The sequence below is a fragment of the Eptatretus burgeri genome, chromosome 10, assembly GCF_056783735.1.
Source record: "Eptatretus burgeri isolate ZD-2024b chromosome 10, Ebu_testis_v1, whole genome shotgun sequence".
Classification (NCBI taxonomy): Eukaryota; Metazoa; Chordata; class Myxini; order Myxiniformes; family Myxinidae; genus Eptatretus; species Eptatretus burgeri.
In genome coordinates, this window is record NC_140970.1 from 58,994,433 (window position 1) to 59,013,092 (window position 18,660).

The window sequence follows — 18,660 nt, forward strand, 5'->3', positions numbered from 1 at the left end:
GCATGAAGCATTCCCGACAGCAGAGTCACATTTGAAGAAAATAAAAGACACAGGCAGTTGTGGGCAACATAACTGTGTTTATCAATATCCTATCAAACTTTTACTTGCAGTGACTCAGAATTTTTCGATTGGATCATGAGGTTTCTTTTATTTCCACTTTGCATCCTTATTATATCTGATTAAATGCACCAATTAGAATCAGTAGATTTTCCTGATTTTTTTTTTTGCAGCTACCACCATGTTTGCTCGATTGGCTATACATTGTTTCTCATGTTGCCCACACAACAACATAACCCCTAAAATGATTGAATGTTTCGCTTATCCAATTCATTCAATCACTAGTTTGTTTGTTTTTAAATTTGCCAGAAACATTTACAGTTTATAATAAGTTCAAAGAGAGCAGGAGCTGTTTAAACATCGAGAAGATATTGTAAGCCTGGTGTTGGCTTAGTGGTTAGGGTGGCGGCTTGGGATCCTCGGGTCCTGAGTTCAAGCCCCGTTGGCCACTGAATTAAAATACACCAGGAGGTTGACTCAGCCTGTCATCCTTCCGAGGTTGGCAAAATGAACACCAGTGTACTGGTAAGGGGGACACTGCATCAGCGGCATAGCCACGTCCCAACCAATGATGCAACCAGCAGCCTATGGCTGCACTCAATAGAGGGAGAGAGAAGATATTGGTTTAAATACCTTCATTTTATCACTTTAACACTTTTAAATCAACAGCATAAAACTGTAATGGCAGGAGAAAAAAAGAAGAAAAAAAAAAACAAGAGTAGACTGTTTTTTTTCATTCACTCATCGGCAGGGCTGCAGGGTTCAATGAATTGACAAGGAATTTACAAGGAATTAAGGCACAGGAGGAGGCCATTCAGCCCGTCATGCCTGCGCCACACCAATACCAGATTTTTAATCAATTCTTCAATACCCCTTCCCTTTGTCTGCAGCCTTTTGGCTGCTACACTGGTATTCATTTTGCCGACCTTGGAAGGATGACAGGCTGAATCAACCCCCTGGTGTTAATTCAGCAGTAAAGCAAGACTTGAACTCAGGACCCTAGGATCCCAAGCCACCACCCTGACCACTAAACCAACACCAAGTTTATAGGCTGGTTCGTTTAATGCTAGGGAATACTTCCGATGACCAAATTTGTTTTAAAGCAATTGAACCAACACAGGTATCAATGACCTGTGGTGGTTCACGAGTTAACTTGGTAACAAAAAAAAAAAAACAATAATGGAAGGATGGATGCACAGACAACGCAAAAACGTATACTCTCCACCATAAGAAAAAAAGTGAACATGTAGAATTGATCATGTAATTGTTGAAGGACTGGTCTATCATTCATTCCAAGTGCCTTTTTGGCATGAGGGATGTGCAGAACACCTGATCGCACGTTTCCACGTAACGTAATTGCCTCATGCAATAATCCTTCAGCACGTGAAACTTTTGTGCCCACAGATTTTTTTGAGGTGACTCAAGGCATTCTGAGACAATTTGAAACGGTCTTTCTAAGACATCAATGTGTGGATCATCCTAAAAACACACGGATTACATTATTTAACAACCCATTACAATCTGTAAGAAAATGAGAGGAATCAAATCATTGATTGGACACCTTCGAGCAGGGTCTTCCATGAGCCATGTTGCAAGGCTCTTCAACATGAGGAGAAGAACTGTTTATGATCTCTGAAGACATTATCAACCCACTGGATCAACAAGGGACTCTCTGGAAATCTCGGACTCTCTGGAAAATCCTCTATTTCTCTTTGCCGACGACTCCACCCTCTGCCGTACCATCTGTCATCCCTCAGACCGGCAAGCAGCAGCTTCTTCGCTCACTGCAGATCTGGATAAAATCACAAACTGGTCCAACACGTGGAACATGTCTTTCAATCCACACAAATCTCACACTCTCACTATGTCTCTTCGAAAGGACCGTTTACAAAACCCCCCCATCCACTTTCTCAACAATCCTCTGGAAGAAGTCTTTTCTTTCAAGCTTCTGGGTCTCACTATCTGCCATGACCTTTCCTGGGAAAGTCACATTTCCAACCTTGCCTCAAAAGCCAGTCGCCGACTGGGAATCCTCCGTCGTGCAAAGTCCTTCCTCGGCCCTCTTGAGCTCCTGACTACTTACAAAGCTTTTGTCCGTAGCCTGATGGAGTACTGCTCTCCCCTCTGGGCTGGTGCTCCTGCCTCCCACCTTTCTCGACTTCACGCTGTCGAAACCAGGGCTTTTAAGATCATTGGCATCTCCCGCAATGAAGCTGAGTCTTTGGGCCTCTCACTCAATCACCGCAGGTTGGTCGGTGGTCTTTCTATCTTCTACCGACTCCTCTCCAGCCTTGCCCCCCTGCTCTCTCTGCGATTTGTCCCCACCACATTTCCACAGGGCGCTCAAGGTCCGCCAACAACCCCCTTCTGGTAAAACTACCAAAATCACGAATCACTGCTCATCTTCACTCTTTCATTCCTCTTTTTGCCCGCCTTTGGAATAAACTACCTCACTCTATTCTTTCCCATTCTTCCCTCCAGGCTTTCAAAACAGCTGTTCACCACCACCTCTTATCTTCCCCCATCCAAATCCTCGATCTTTTCTACCCCGATAATCCACCCAAGCCCACTTCCTTCAATTCTCCTGCTTTCCTTCCTGAAAGTCCCTGTAATGTCCATCTTCTCCTCGCCATGTTCCCCGTCCCATCCCCATCCCTCTCCCTTCCACAGTTCACCTGTGTCTGTTCCCCAATGTTTTAGTCCCTTCCACTCCCACCCCTCTTGTCTCATGCCTCCTTGCTGTGAGTTGTGTGTTAGCTCTCATACGAGCCTCGACCAAGGTATACAAAAAAAAAAAAAAAAAAAAAAAAAAAAAAAAAAAAAAGGGATATGACAAGGAGTGGACATCCCAGGACAATGACGCCTGTTCAGGACCGATACATCTATGTAATCAGTTTCAAACTGCCCAGAGTACTGCAAACACACTCCCTGGACCTCGAAGAATAAGTGTCAACACCATCTTGAGACGTCTCTGGAATGCAGGCATCCATGTTCTTCGTCCAAGACTTGCACCTGACTACTTATTCTTCAAAGTGGTTATATTAAAATATAAAGTGTAGGGGCCAGAGTGTGTCCCTCAACATCAGAAAAACTAGAAGGGCACTCGGTGGAGCACATACCTCCACCACGTAATGCCTGATCCACGAGAACACATCGGGCCCAATACATTTTTGAAATATCATGACTACATATCGTTTTTGGCCGTCTCTCAATGGTGAAGAATAACATTAAAAATTAAATAATTCTCATATCCAGATCTTCACCAAAATCGAATCAATTTGTCGTGGTCACATACCCAACCTGTCCACCAAGTTTCATCCGAATCCGTCCAAACCTTTTGAGATATCGTGACATACTGTATATTAGTTTAGCCCTATCTCTCAATGGTGAAGAATCACTAAGAAAATTCTAGTAGTTGGATCCAGATCCGGATCTTCATCAAAATGTAATCAGTTCGTCCTTGTCACACACCCAACCTGCCCACCAAATTTCATTTGGATCCATCCACAATATTTTGAGATATCCTGCACACAGACAGAGACAGACAGAGAGGGGTGAAAACATAACCTCCTTCACCTCTGGTGGTTGAGGTCATAAGAGTAAGGCTCAGTTATCAAATTGATCATCAATAAAAATAATTTTAAACAAATATCTTTAATTGATATTCCTCGTAACATTTTCCATACCTCTGTTAATGCAAACGTTATTGGCACTCCTCTCATGCACTGTGTGCTGTTTGCTTCTCCACCTTTTAGTCTTCTGGTCCTCAAAATAATCACCAAGGTCCTCTTCGTTCCCATCACTTTTGCTACTACTCTCGCTCTCATCCAACTGTTCCAGTGGAGGCTCCTCCATGCTGCGGTTAAAAGAGAATTCTGAAGTACCCAGTTATGTTTCAAACTGCGTATGCTCAACCAATAATTGCATAAATCAAAAGCTAGAGCTGTCTGTGCTGAGGGTGTGATCATTTGTTTCATTTTGCTTGTGTCATGGTTTTAGATGATAGGCAGGGAGTGAGTTATTAGGGGGAAGGGGCCTCAGCACAATGTTTCACAAAATCCATCTCCATAAGACTTATCTGTTTTCATGTAATCCAATACATTCAATGTTTTATATTATTAAAAAATTTGAATATGAATATTAATACATCCTGGTCAAAGAAAATGGACTGTATGCCCCCACCCTTCCAAAAGATGATTAAAAGAAAAATGGTATGTGCTGCTTCCATACTTGACGCTCATAATTAAAAAGGATACAGCATGGACAAAGCTGGGGGGGCAATGGCAAACTACCGAATACAAGCCTTGCAAAGAAACTGCTTCGGTAGCACCAATGCTCTGTAAAGAGTATGGTACCATACATCAAAATCAACAAATTAGTGTGCTTTAGTTGTTTTTTTGTATACAAAGTCAAGGCTAGTGGAAGATTGATAACAAAGAATGGATCAGGATGCAATATAACAAAAGGAAGAGAAGGGGGGAAATGCCATCAATAGCAGGGCCGAGAGAGAAAATAGATGGGGATGGGCAAACGAGGGATACGGGTAATAAGGGTAAGGGAAAACACAAGGGACAAGATGGATACAGAAGCAAAAAAACTTAGGGTGGGGGTGGGGAGGGGGTAAATGAGGGTAGAAAAGATCAAGGTTTTGGATGGAGGATGACTTGAGATGGTGGTGAACAGCTATCTTGAAGACCTGGAGAGAAGAATGAGATCGAAGAGAATGTGGAAGTTGGTTACACTGGTGGGAAAGAGAGAAACAAATGAGTGTCGGTGAGCAGTGATTCCTGATTTTGGGAGTTTCACTAGAAAGGGGCTGATGGTGCATTGCATGCACCCTTCAGGTACCGATACTGGTTGGGGGGGGGGGGGAGAGGGGGAAATAGCAGGAACAAAGCACAGAGAGAGCAGAGGTTGCATGACCAGAAAGGAGGTGGAATAAGAAGACAGAGAGGCCACTGACCTGTCGGCGATGGAAATGTTCTCTCATTCCATAGACTCAGCTTCCAATGATTCCAATGATCTTGAAGGCCTTGGTTTCCACAGTTCCAAGCTGAAGAAGTTGTAAGGCTAAGGGACCAGCCCATAGGGGAAAGCAGTATTCCATAAAGTTGTGCATGAAGGCCATGTAGATGGATACGAGTTCACGTGTGCCAAGGAACCGAGTGTTTGAGCTCCGTACTGAGGTAGAGATTTTTCTTCGTGACCGGGATTCAAAGCTGTAGGAAAGTTTTCTGATTCAAAGTTCATCGCCTCTTCAGGGTACCTCTCAGATATATTTACCCATCTTAACCAAGTCAACAAACTCCAGGGAAAAATCAGTAACCATCGTTGAATCAGGTGAAAAGATGAAAGCATTGCAGACAAAGCAGGATTTATGGGCACAAAGAGTTAATCAAAAAGAATTTGCAAATTTTCCAAACTTGGATGAGGCCATTAGAGAAGAACTGGTGCGTTACCTGAAAAAAATGAAGACATCACAGCACATTTGAACATCTTGAAGCATCACTTCACTGGCCACTTTCCAGAAGACATGATACCGACAGAAAGATGGATATTAAGACCTTTTACCACTGATCTGTCAGAAATGAGAGATGACAACCCAGCAAAAGAGGAGCCGATTGATATTCAGTCCTCTGCTAGTCTTAAGGAAGAATTTGATAGAGTTGGTGTTGATTTCTGGATGAAGCTCACAGATTCATTCCCACTTCTTACTCAGCGAACCTTCAAAGTGCTTGTTCCCTTTGTCACCACATATCTATGTGAATCAGTTTTCTCTCCTTTAGTAGTAATGAAGACAAAGGCAAGGAACCGCCTGAAAACCGATGACGACATGAGGGTAGCGTTGTCATCAACAGCTCCTCAAATAAATAAACTGGTTGACTCAATGAATCAGCAGAGTTCCAACTGATAATGCTGCTAGTATTTTTGTTTGATATAAGTGGACTGTATGGTTTCTTTTTTCCTTTATCAAAGTTTATTTTGTGCAAAACCTTAATAATAAAGTTGTTCCATCTTCTTTTTGTCTGTGCCTCTATGCCGGCTATGCTTTTTTTTGCATGGGAGTAAGGGGGTAAATGGCAAAATACATCAAGCCGAGGAGGTAAATGACAGAGGAAGGGTTGAGAATCACTGGCTTAGAGGTATGTGTACTTCCCTCTGAGCTGTCTATCCTGAGTATGAATTTCAACCACGCTATAAACTGCCATCCTTGTGTACACTGCCCATCGGAAGGACGTTAAGCTCGAGAGCCCATCTGCCAGCATTGATCATTGATTGACGTGTTTTTCCCACGGTGTTTTTCCGAAGAGTAGGTGAGTTATCACCGAGACGCTGAACAAATTACGAATTCTTGCCAAGTTCAGGTGATTTCCTTGCCTGCCACTTTGTGAAAAAATTGGGTCAAAACATTTACTTGCTGACCTCACAAGGTGAGTAAAATTGGACCGTTAAAGTAATAGTTAAAGTCTTGCTTTAGTATAGAGTTGATTGAGCTGTATCATTTGAAGTCAAAAAAAAAAAATAAGAGGTTTTGGTTTGCTAGATTTGTTCTAGATGCTAGATTTATTTTCTCCAAAACCAAAATTTTTGATCATTTCTCATTGTTCAGTAATTACCATACATTCATTGTGGGAATTTATAATCTCGGTTTGACTCTGCCGACTTGAAACATGTAGATTACAAGTGGAGACACACTGACATTTTCAGGTCGCCTTCACTTCAGTGATACTTTAAAAGGGTAAGAATACATTTGTTGGGTACTTTTACTGGAACCAGAGGGGTTAAAGAACCCAATTAATCTGGAAATATTTGACAAAGAATTCTGGTTCCTCTGAAGGAGATTACAATTGATCTCTGATGATAATAATTTCAATGATTGATTAAAAGTTTATTTTTTAATATGCTAATGCTGTCTGTCCCACCCTAAAACACTCCTCGGAGAGAAAAAAAAACCAAGCAAAATTAGCTTAAAATTTATCCAAACCGATTGGAAAATTATAAAAAAAATATTCAAACAGACAAAAAGAAAAATTGAACCCAGGCGGTGGAGTGTCAACGGGCAGCAATTAACTTGTTGAAAAAAAAATTCAACAAGTTAATAGCTGCCTTGATCACTCCCGAAAAAAAAATTCCTGTTAAGAAATATATAACCTCACATTTTTCAACTCTGTCAACCAGCACAAGAATAAAAGGCATCCTTTTTGATGGTGTTTTTTTACCATGGGCATCTGCAAGTTGTACATAAAGTTATTCTTGAGGTTCAGTTCCTTAACACATTTAAAAACTGCATGAGTACAATGTAAGCAGCAATTACAACCAACTGAACAGTAATTTTACTTCTTGTGACATAATTATTCTTACCGAAACATTGACTTTCATATTACCAAAGGTTTTATAAACTTCAATTGCAAAATTAGTTCCAGATAATTTAATAGAAAACTTGAAACCCAGCTTGAAGGTCGTCAGAACATCTTACCGACTCTTTCCAACAGAAAGCAGTGCATAAAGTTCAGTGAGGGTCTTCTTGAACGAACGACGATCATTGCTGTCCAATTGCTGTTCATGAGGCGCTCGGGTTTCCAATTCTTGCTCAGGCAATTTGTTCCTCCCATGATAACCTGCAAAGATCACATACTCAATTCTGTCCAATTTTATTCGATGTCTATATTCAACAAGTTAATGGCTTTAAAATAAAAAAAATGTTAACCCTTTTAGCAACCATCCCTGTTTGCAAACAGCTGCCTGTTTTCCATTGTCTTCCATTCCATTCCATTTCCAAATGTGTCCAAAATGGTGCCCAGTTGCTCCCTGGGTGGGCAAACGTACAGGAGGAAATTCGGGCAGCAATACTCAACACCAGGGCTCAGAAATTGCCGTGCAACTTCTTTCACCGATTGCCCTCACAGACGCCGTTGCTCTGCAAGATGGCACCGTCCCTTTTCCCGATGGCACAACACGAGGATTCGAGGCTGTTCCCACACGATCCAGCCAACAGTCAATGACCAGTGTCTTGCTCCATCACGTGAGCAAATTCGCCTCAGCACGAACGCAAGCATTGTGCAGCCTTCTTCACTGTGTCGAGGGAAAGCCAGCCGTAATGCCCTTCTCTTCCAACCGCCAACTCCTCACTCCCCTCTGTCCCGCACCTTCTCCGTGTCCCGCTTCAAACCTAACTCCCTGCCTTCTCGTCCCCCAACGCGAGACACTCTGCCTAACCTCACTCTCATCCACACTCATGTCACACCCATCAATCAATCATCCACACCAGGGGCATGGTTTGCTAGTCGTCACCCCTGGAGGCAGGGTTTCTTACCTGCTTGGAGAGCAGCTCCGTTGTTGTTTTACGGCCGTGATCTCTTTTTATTGCCGGTCTTGAAATGCAAAACCATAGGAGAAGATCACAGGGGGCAATCACATACTGGGAGAAATTATCCTTAAACCCGACCTAATTAACACAGCACTACACTCCGTGTGGTGACATGTAACACTTAAGCTCAGTTTCCCTACTTAATTTACATCGAGATCTCCCTTCCACGTCCATGGACCAAGCAACTATATACAATCCGATATTTCCTATGAAACTTTTCCATCTACCCCACACACACACAACTAGTATATATATATATATATATATATATATATATATATATATATATATATATATATATATATATATATATATATATATATATATATATATGTATGTATGTTAGCATATACCCATGCTCCGCACGGAGTTGAGTGAGTGGCAAAAGGTGGATGAGGCATAATAGTTGATGTTATGGGAAGCTGGGAAGGGTGTCATTAGGGATTTGATGCACTATGGTTACCTTTCCTAAGTTTTCTAAAGGACCTCCCTGTAGATGACATTTTGGGTGAGTGTCTTGTTGCTGAATAGTCATAGTGAGGAATTATTGTCCACTTTGATAGATATTCTTATGGAAATGGCCCTTATTGGAATACCAAATATATGATTAGCTCAGATCTCCCATTAAATGCCTGTTTAGCTAGGCTGTGTGGTAAAAAGGACGTTATATGTGTGTCGGGAGGTGTAAAAGGCTGTTTTGTTGTCTGAGCGGTGGTGGTGGAACAAGAGCCCCCTTTCCTTCCTGCCCTCTACGGACGATAGCCTCCGCCCAGTCGCCTGGGAGGGTGTGGCCAAGGGGAGGAGGTGGAGCTAAGGGGAGGAAGTGACGTGAAGGGGCGGAGCTTTTGGTCGGTTTTTCACCGAGAGAAGCATGCTCGTGGAACGAGAGAGAAAACGAGACCTCAGGTTCAGGTCCAGTTTGGCAGTTTGGAAGGCTGCGGGCTGTTGAGAGGCTGCTCGTGTTTCGGAGCGAGCGAACGTAAGAGAGGCTGCCTGTACGTCGAGTCGACCTTTTTGGGGCAGTGTGGAATCTGCCGGTACAAAAACGGCAGTCGGCTTTGAGAGGCTGCCTGCACGTGGAGTCGACGATCGACTCTTGTGGGGAGGTGATCAACAGGTTCGGCCTGCGTCTGGCCGTGGAGCCTCCGTCCTTACTCACCTCATGACTGGACACGTCGATCCACCTGGGGAGCTCGGCACCTCAATTTGGGCCTTGTCTGATGCACAGGCCAGGCCTGGATTTGTGTGCTGGACCTAGAGAGAGAGCTTGGCTGAGGCCCATCGTTGTTCTGGCGGACTTGTGCTGTCGACATTGCGCGGGGCCGGAACGCGCTTAGGAGAGCGTGCGCACGCGGTGCCTTGAGGGAGCAAGAGTACGACGCCTCCATTTCGCCACGTGGCACGTTCGAGCGGGAGTTCGAATCTATGGACATTCACCTGTTGTGAGCGACATTCATGCTTTTGACACTGTCCTCTCATCCATGAGACATCACCAAGTACTCTGTCTTGTCTTGCATGCATGCTGTTTGTCTGTCTGTCTTTGTCTGCATGTTGTCTAAGGCATATTTCAGTAGCGATCCCCTCGAAACCTGTAGTCCCTGGTTCCCTAGTCAAGAACGGGTTGAGGATTGTTAATAAAAGCTTTGTCGTGAATTTTGCTTGTGTTGTGATCCCCGATGTTCCCCAATAAATCTGGTTAATTTGTCTGAAGTTGCCGCTATGGATTAATTCGTGTCGCGTCGAGGAACGATCTGTTCGATTGGCATATAACACCAAAAATGGTTACAGACTGGCAGAAAATGCTCGGCATCTGACAAAACCAGTCTGTAACCAGGGGTTCTATTTCCCAAACTGGCAAGGTACAAGGATTACGTTGGTATTGCGATTGGAGATGTCCTGAGGCAAAGTTGTAGTACTCATTGAGTACCATGAACCTGCAAAGTTTCATTCGTATTGATGCACTCACCTGGTCGCTAGGGGGCCTTCAATTTTCGCCAATTTTCGTGCATATCCTAATTGGAGGGATGCTGCGGGTAAAGTATTGTTGTGGTTGAGGAAATTCGCAAACCACCATTCAGGTCCCGTAGGTGAGATATCTCTGCAAGTACATGTGTAGTTAGCCCCAAACCCGTTGCTTAGAGGGAATAAATGTGATTCATTCGGGCTGCGACCCTTTAAGATAGCCGTTTTTCTGTTCTATCTTTATTTTGAGCCAACCACGTCTCAACCGCCATCACACAACAACCACCAACCGCAACGCCGCTTCACAACAACAACAACGCCAACAGCCACGACCTTTACCTTCACAGCACACCATCCCGCAACCATCGCATCACCGCCATTCCAAGTGTTACCGTGGCCAGGGACCGCCACTTTAGACCCTCCACCACCTTTGCCTCTCCTTCTGCGGCCATTCCCGCACCACTTATGAACGCCGAGCATCAGGCTGTCCTGGCCTCGTGCGGGATGCGCGCCGAGCCGCGGGTGCAAAAAACGGCCTTTCCGAGGAGAAGTCGGATCAGGAATGATACACGCCCACTTCCGATCCGTCCTATCAGCAAGCGCGGGGCGATTTGGCCCCGCCTCCAAGCGCGTCGGAGTAGAATCGATATATGCAAATTCGAGGATCAGGGGAGGTTCACGCCCACTTTTCCTCCATCCAATGGGTGAGCGTGGCTCCGCCCCCGAGCTCATCCTGATCTGGAAATTTGCATATGGGTTCTCCTGCCGTACTATAAAGCGCCGAGCGCGGGGCGAATTCAGTCAGTTTTTGGGCTCGGGCGAGTTGGAGAGGTGTGGCGGCGGCGGAGTGTGGCAGCAGCAGTCAAGACGGGTCTGGAGGAGAGTAAGTCTGTCGGGGTTCGGAGTCTGTCGGGGAGCTGCAGAGAGGGGAAGCCGGGAACGCAGTCGAGGTCGCAGTGAAGCTCCGTGGCGATAAAAAGGGCGCGTTGAGACGCCGACCAGCAATTGAGTTGAGGTGGGGAGAGGAGACGCCGACCAGCAGGAGGAGAGGAGTCGCCAGCAGTCGAGTCTGGAGTTGGAGAAAGCAGTGAGGAGGGAGTTGGCAGCTGGCGGTTAGCGAGTGAGTGAGAGAGTCTCTCTCCTTGGGCGACGGAGGGGCCGGTGGAGTTGAGAGTGGAGTCAGGAGCTGGTGGAGTCCAGTCGGGTGGTGACGAACCATCGAGGGTCGCCCAGCGAGTAACCACGAGGGTGGCAGGTAACCAGCCCGGTCTCACGGAGCTCCTTCGGTCTCCAAAGCTCCACGAACATTAAAGGCCTACGGGTCCTGTTCTGCCCTTTCCTTTCCTGGGGTTTTCTTTGTATGAAAGTTGTGGCACCGTGTCCGCGAAGTAGAATTGTGGTTTAGTGATTGTGTACATAATAAATAGATACGGCTGCAGGTCTTTGGTTTGCTCGTGTCTTGTCCCTACCCCCATTCGTTGCATTCATTGCATTGCATACATGGTTGTGTATCTGCAATGCTTCATTGACTGCATACGTTTCTAAATAAATGTCCCCTTTTGTTGAATATTCACCTGCTCGTTGTGTCCCTTCCTCCATTGAGCTGTCGTAATTGAGTTCAGAATATTAGCTGGCTTTTAATAGCTGATAAAGTAATCGGGTCCAACGGGGCTTGGCGATAATTAATACACCGCTCGGCAAATCGCAAACGGAGCGAGCTGCTTAAGCGGCTCGTTTCCAAGCAGGTCCCGTTGAGGTACAATCTCTCGGTAGTCTGCCCGCGCGAATAATTAGGTAAATCGACCATTCGGCGATCGGACCCTGTAGCGTGGGTAGAGTATTGACAAGGTTGTGGTGTGCTTAAAAGCACACCCGTAGCTGGATTTCGGCGTTGATCCGAAAGCTGTGACTTGGATTGCCCGTCCGGTGGGCACGCGGCCGCAATTAGCTAAAAGCGGTCGCTCGCACGCCGAATGGGTGGAGATCCACAACAATATATATATATATATATATATATATATATATATATATATATATATATATATATATATATATATATATATATATATATATATATATATATATATATTGTTATGAATTTCAGAATCCAGTCTGATGAATGCATCCACACATCCAGGTCCTCAGACAGTTATTTCCTTAAATGCATGTTCAGATTAGCCCCACCCCCATGTCTAATGGTATCTTAAATGTGATGCGTTGAGAAGGGTAAAAGATAGATCCCCTCTCTTATGGGAAGCGTTTTTCTTTACGACAGACATGTTTATACACATTTCTTTCACGAGCTCTGAAGCCCACCCACATTCTTCCTCAGCAACAATATTGAGAGCTCCGACCTTTTTTGAGCGCACGGGTCGTCATGGTAATCGTGCACAAGTGGGGCGGGGTGAGCTTGGGGCGGACTGCACCCGCGGAGATATAAAAACGAACAGGAGGTACGTTCTGGGAGGAGAAAAAGTGAAAGAGGAGAAAAGCAGGAGAGGAAAGCGAAAGAAAGCGGGGCGAAAAGAAAACCAGGGAGGGAGAAGAGAACGAGAAGTAAGCTTGAGAAGCGAGCAAGAAGCAGGTGTCTGACCAGCGTCAACGAGACAATTCATCCCTCCCTGTGCTTCGGCAAGTGAGCGTGTGGTGCGCGTGTGGGTGTCTGACCAGCGCCAACGAGACAATTCGTCCTTCCCAGTGCTTGGGCAAGCGAGTGTGTGGTGCACGTGTGGGTGTCTGACCAGCGCCGAGACAATTAGTCCTTCCCAGTGCTTGGGCAAGTGAGTGGGTGGTGCGCGTGTGGGTGTGAGCAGTGCCGCCAACAAGTGAGGCACGGTTCGGTCACCAACAACACCAGGGTCTAAACCCGCGACAGACGATCTCGGTGCCCTCCAGCCGTCGACTGGTGTTCAAGGCTGTTCACCAGAAGGTGCACGGAAAAGTTGGGTTCTGGCGACGGATGTGACACGCACACATGCATTTCAGGACGTTTTCACTTCACGGACAACTTTCTGGTTAGCTCTCGAATATATATATATATAACCTCTCTCGAATCTTCAGTCTTACCCGTCCTAATACAGTGCATCACCCTCCCTCCCTCCATCTCTCTCCCTGCCCCTATCTGTCTGTCTTTCTCTCTCTGGATGGTGTTAATCTCCAGACCTGTACAGGCCGTGTTTGTCTCTCTGGGTGGTATTTATTGTATGACCGGTAGAAAATGGATTTCAGACATTATTTTGTTTCCATCTTCACTGTTATTCTATACAGAATCATTTTGATGAGACAGTATGAATTGTAATCAACGCTCCACTACATGTTTGCCTTCCCTTCCTCCATCCCTCCTCACTCTTCTTCCCTCCTCACTCCCACACCCCTCCACCTTCCCCCCCTTTAGAATACCCATCAGCGAAGTGATGGGTGGTATTTGCTCGTATGTGATATTTTCTAAGTCTAAAAAGGGTTTAACTTAAAAATTGACAAAATGCCCTGGAACCCAAACTTGTTCTGTAACTTATCATAACAAAGCGACGTACTGTACCAGTTTCAGTTGAATATGTTGAAGGGTATCGGGAAAAGTCTGAAAAACCGCAGGTGGGATGGATGGACGGACAGAGAGCAAACCTATCGTCCCTTCCAGTGAAACCGGGATGGGACTAAAAAAATGGGAAATCAGAAGGAACCCCGGACTCAGCATATACATGGACCTATCGACCACAGGGCATTTTACAGGGTGTGGGCGTTTGCACGTTTGTAGATCTTAAAGACATAGGATTAAAAGTAGAGTAAAAATCAAAGTATGAAATGAATGTTTCAATAATATTATGAGTATACGGTATACATATTACAGTGATATGCCTCTGAACATTCCACTGGTTGTTGTCGTTTTGAATGCGATGACAGCAGTTCGTTTTGCCACCGGAACGAAGCACCTCTCAATAGCTCGTTCCGCTTGACGAGCGGCTTGGCGAGCACCTTGCAAAGTGGTTAAAACGGAATTGGACTGTCTTGCAAAGAGATAGTCAGCAACGTGCTAATGGAACACAACCCTGGATTTACATCATTGCTGGAAACGTTGTTGTGCAGCTGATGCAGTGCCTCCTGCAAGGTAGAGCCAGAATTGTGTAATTTGCTCGGGATGCCGGCGATAATTCGCCTTCTCTTCGTGAAGGACACCGTGAGATCTTTAACACCACCAAGGACAGGCGTTGGTCGACAGCTCCTCCGAAAGGTCGACAATTACACACCAGGGTGACGGTCATCGTTTTCCTTTGCTCCTCTGGCAACAGACCGACGACTGTATAAGGAATTAGTCTGACATGATGAAGGGCAACACCGTCACCTGTCATTCACTGTAAATGTGCCATTGGTAAAAAAAACAAAAAAACAAAAAAAAAAAAAAAACTTACGAGACATTGTGATGACTGCACCATCAGAGATTTTCCCTCCAACTTTTCTGGATGAATACAAAGCAAACAAGAAACACACAACGTACGGTTTGTAATCTGCACGTCGATATCTTATCGAGGTCCAGTAGGCCCGACTACTGCACCAACTGCAAACAACAAAAAAGGTCGACTGACGAGCTTAAACACAAACTACTTCTCACGATAATGAGGTGAAGCAGCCAAAGTCGGACATTTTTCGAATCATGCGAATAAAAACCGCAAACAGATTCAAACCATGTTCGTATCCCCCGCCACTGATCCTTCAGACCTCAAAAGCTTCTTCTTCTTCTTCATCTTCTTCTAATGGTTATTCATCTTCTTCTTCTTCTTCTTCTTCTTCTTCTTCTTCTTCTTATGGTTATTCATCTTCTTCTTCTTCTTCTTCTTATGGTTATTCATCTTCTTCTTCTTCTTCTTCTTCTTCTTCTAATGGTTATTCATCTTCTTCTTCTTCTAATGGTTATTCATCTTCTTCTTCTTTAATGGTTATTCTTCTTCTTCTTCTTCTAAAGGTTATTCATCTTCTTCTTCTTCTAAAGGTTATTCATCTTCTTCTTCTTCTAAGAGTTATTCATCTTCTTCTTCTTCTTTTTCTTCCTCCTCACTTTTTGCCTGATATTCTTATTTTTCTTCACCCCGCCCTTTTGATTTTGTTTTGTAGAGTAATATTTTTCTTCCTCTTCTTTCTCCGATTTACCTTTTCCTCTTCGTTTATTTTTTTTTTGATATCCTTTTTCTTCATATTTAATTGATATTTTGAATATTGATCGTCGCTTTCAGCAAAGCTCACGGATCTGTCCGCTGACTGCATCGGTAGTGGGTGTATTCTATCTGAATAAACTGAAATAAAACATTCACAAGAACCTGTGGTGTCGTGGTAGTGGTGCTTCGAAGGCAGACACGAGCGGGGGAAACAGTCCAACCCGGCTTTGTTGCACGAGCGGGAGCGTGAGCGTACGTTGCCCGTAACTCCCCTTTATTACGTACTCAATGTACTCTACAAGCCACAGTGACTACAGCAACCACTACAACGCCTCAGGCGGCGCGCACTCCTATATCCCTTGCATGCACGTGATCACGCCGACCACTCCTCCACATCATGCCCTGCCCCCGCAGGCCCGCTACACCACACTCCTCCCTCCTAAAACTGTGATTATTAAATGACTATCATCATAATAACCAGAAGCAGCATAGGATACCACGATATAAAAGCAGATAAGGTACCAAAAACGATAATCGCCTCAAAAAGAAAAAGCATAGGCACATCACACCATATAACGTGTCGATGCGAGCGAGTGGAGCTGCAACGGCCAGGTCCCGAAGACTGAGTTGCCCAATGAACCCACAAAAACCCTGACCGCGTTACAGATATCAAGCAGCAAGGCGAGAAGCACAGCATCACTACGCAGCAAAAGCGCCCCCAGGCGGCTCATGCTTACACGCCCTCCGGCGAAGTCGTGGCGACCTCCCGAGCAAACCTCCCCCGGCACCATCAAACGCCTCCGGCCGACAAGGCGGCACATCTCCCCCAGCCAGACTTGAAGCAGATAAACATTCCGAGGCCGGAAGGCCGCTGTCTGGAAACTGTGGCGCCACTGCCAAACCCGACTGACCTTGGGTGGGGACGCTGAACAGCGCCGTCGGCTGGACGCAACAAATACCCCATAACAACCCACGCACTACAATCAGTTGAGATTCCAACGTACGTCCAAACGGCCTCGGGCGAGAACAGAGAGTTGCGCCCCAGGCGCCAGGCACGTCTGACCTTGCCGAAATCAGAGGTGGGGGTAACGCTGAACAGCGAACCAGCCCCGGCTCCGAGTCGATCTCTGAGACCCACACGGCAATCAGACGGTAGCAATTCCATACAAACCACACATCAAACCCAGGCTCGTCATAAATCAATAAGAACATCATCTGTGCAATTGCAAACTCCTTTTTCTGTACAGCACGTTTTTCCGATAAAACCCCCGCACACGACAAAGCAACAACCCGTGGCCCGTGGCAGCGGGAGGCCAATAAAACCTCTTCATTTGCCATAATTGCTCCCAAAGCCTTTACATCACATCCGTTATCACGAAAATCCCATCGATTGATCCCAGCCAAACATATTCTCACATATGAACTGTCGGCATTTATTTCAACAACGTTAAACTGCATCACTTGAGCAATGAAAATCAAATACGCAATGAACAGCAACCCATGAACCACATCACGTGTCCGTCTCCCGGCTGTCGTCGCGACGTTGCGATGACCTGCTTGTCGTCGACAGTCGCGATCCGCAAACTTCTTGAACGCGACGGGCTCGCTGCAACTCCCCGTTGAAATCGCCTGACCGACACAGGCGCGCATTGCATCATGAGCGCAGCCAAAGCGCGAGAGCTGGCACGGCTCCCGTACCGCACATCAACGTTGCAGGAAGCAACGAACGGCAGCTCACGTTGCATCGTCGCGGCCCCTGTCGCCGGAACCTCACCCTCGCGTCTCGAGGGAGGCCCGGGCCCACACGGAGGTACGTGCCCCGAGGGAGGCACAGGTGCACTTGGAGGTACGAACTCCGAAACAGGAACTGCGAGCCCCTCCCCTCGCACCACGAACCGCGGGAGCGCACCCCGCTGACCCCGCTGGGCAACCAAGACATGTGCCCCGCCAACCGCCGGCAGCGCTTCATCGGCATACGCGTGCGATGCGAGGGTAGCACGAGCGGACTCAACTCGACACCCGATCAGTGCCCCGATCACTTCGACCTCCATTGGCATTGGTCCTGCCACCGTCGGACCAACTGAAAGCAGGCTCAACATGGGCAGCATCAGTGCCCCGGTCACCTCAACCTCCCCTGCCATTGATCTTGTCACCTCCGGACCAATTGAAGGCAGGTTTAACACGGGCAGCATCAGTGCCCCGGTCACCTCAACCTCCCCTGCCATTGGTCTTGTCACCTCCGGACCAATTGAGGGCAGGTTCAACATCGGCAGTATCTCCCGTTCCGGGTCGCTGGGATCTCTGTAACCAGGCTGCAAGACTCGACCCGGGGCGTTAAAGTGTACGCCATGTACCGAACACCGTACCGGCAGTAGGTCTTGACCCGGGACGCAAGGGTCGCTTCGTACACCGCCATCCATGACCGTTATGATGGCCGATGACTCTCGGCACACACACCGTAGACGTCCCCGAGTGCTCAGACCGCCGTCCGATTGACTGCATTGCAACGCTCGGCCACGACCCGCGCCGAAGACCGTGCGCGCGGTCGTGCGCGCCTGGAACACCGCGCTGACCTTCGGATCATCTGCTGCGCACCGACCATCGAGACCCCGGACATTCCTCAGAGCTTGCGCGACGTCCGACGCCGCGTCCGAGCTGAACTGCGTGTCCTCGTTCTTTAGCCATGACCTCGCAGAAACCATTCCCGAGATTTGTCGTGCCTCGATTAAACGAACTCCGAGCGCGGCCGTTGTCCACTCGACGTGACCGAAGTCGACTCCGACGAAGGCGGGCACGTGTCCGTGCGCCGTGCCCCGACTTCCTGTCATGCCTGAGCTGGCCGTGCTGGCGAACCTCCTGGCTCCGGAGCCTGTGCGCGCAGTGTGCGAACCTGCGATACGCTCTTCGCGATGCGCTCCTCCGGAACCTCGAACCGCGCGGGGTGCGCTGAGTTACTCGCTGCTGATCCGAACCCAACCACCCTGCACACGCCGATCCGAACAGCCTCGTCGCCAAACTGTGGTGTCGTGATAGTGGTGCTTCGAAGGCAGACACGAGCGGGGGAAAGAGTCCAACCCGGCTTTGTTGCACGAGCGGGAGCGTGAGCGTACGTTGCCCGTAACTCCC

General features: G+C 46.8%; 1 protein-coding gene across 7 annotated transcripts in view; it reads right to left on the reverse strand.

Annotated features, from left to right (window-relative positions):
• The window catches only part of CCDC138 (coiled-coil domain containing 138), a 71,238-nt gene extending 56,084 nt beyond the window's left edge, over window positions 1-15,154 (reverse strand). The window contains exons 1-5 of one of the 7 annotated variants that reach the window (XM_085898567.1): window positions 14,994-15,111; window positions 14,794-14,840; window positions 8,372-8,429; window positions 7,535-7,676; window positions 3,806-3,913 (exon numbers count right to left, since the gene is read on the reverse strand). In XM_085898567.1, the coding sequence (XP_085754693.1) occupies window positions 3,806-3,913; window positions 7,535-7,670 (244 nt within the window). In that variant the 5' untranslated portion in view covers window positions 7,671-7,676; window positions 8,372-8,429; window positions 14,794-14,840; window positions 14,994-15,111. Of the gene's footprint in view, window positions 1-3,743; window positions 3,914-7,534; window positions 7,677-8,371; window positions 8,430-14,793; window positions 14,841-14,993 lie in introns of those variants that run through there. The other 6 variants (XM_085898566.1, XM_085898562.1, XM_085898565.1 and 3 more) reach the window with 6 other exon arrangements.
• Window positions 15,155-18,660: the final 3,506 nt, after the last annotated feature.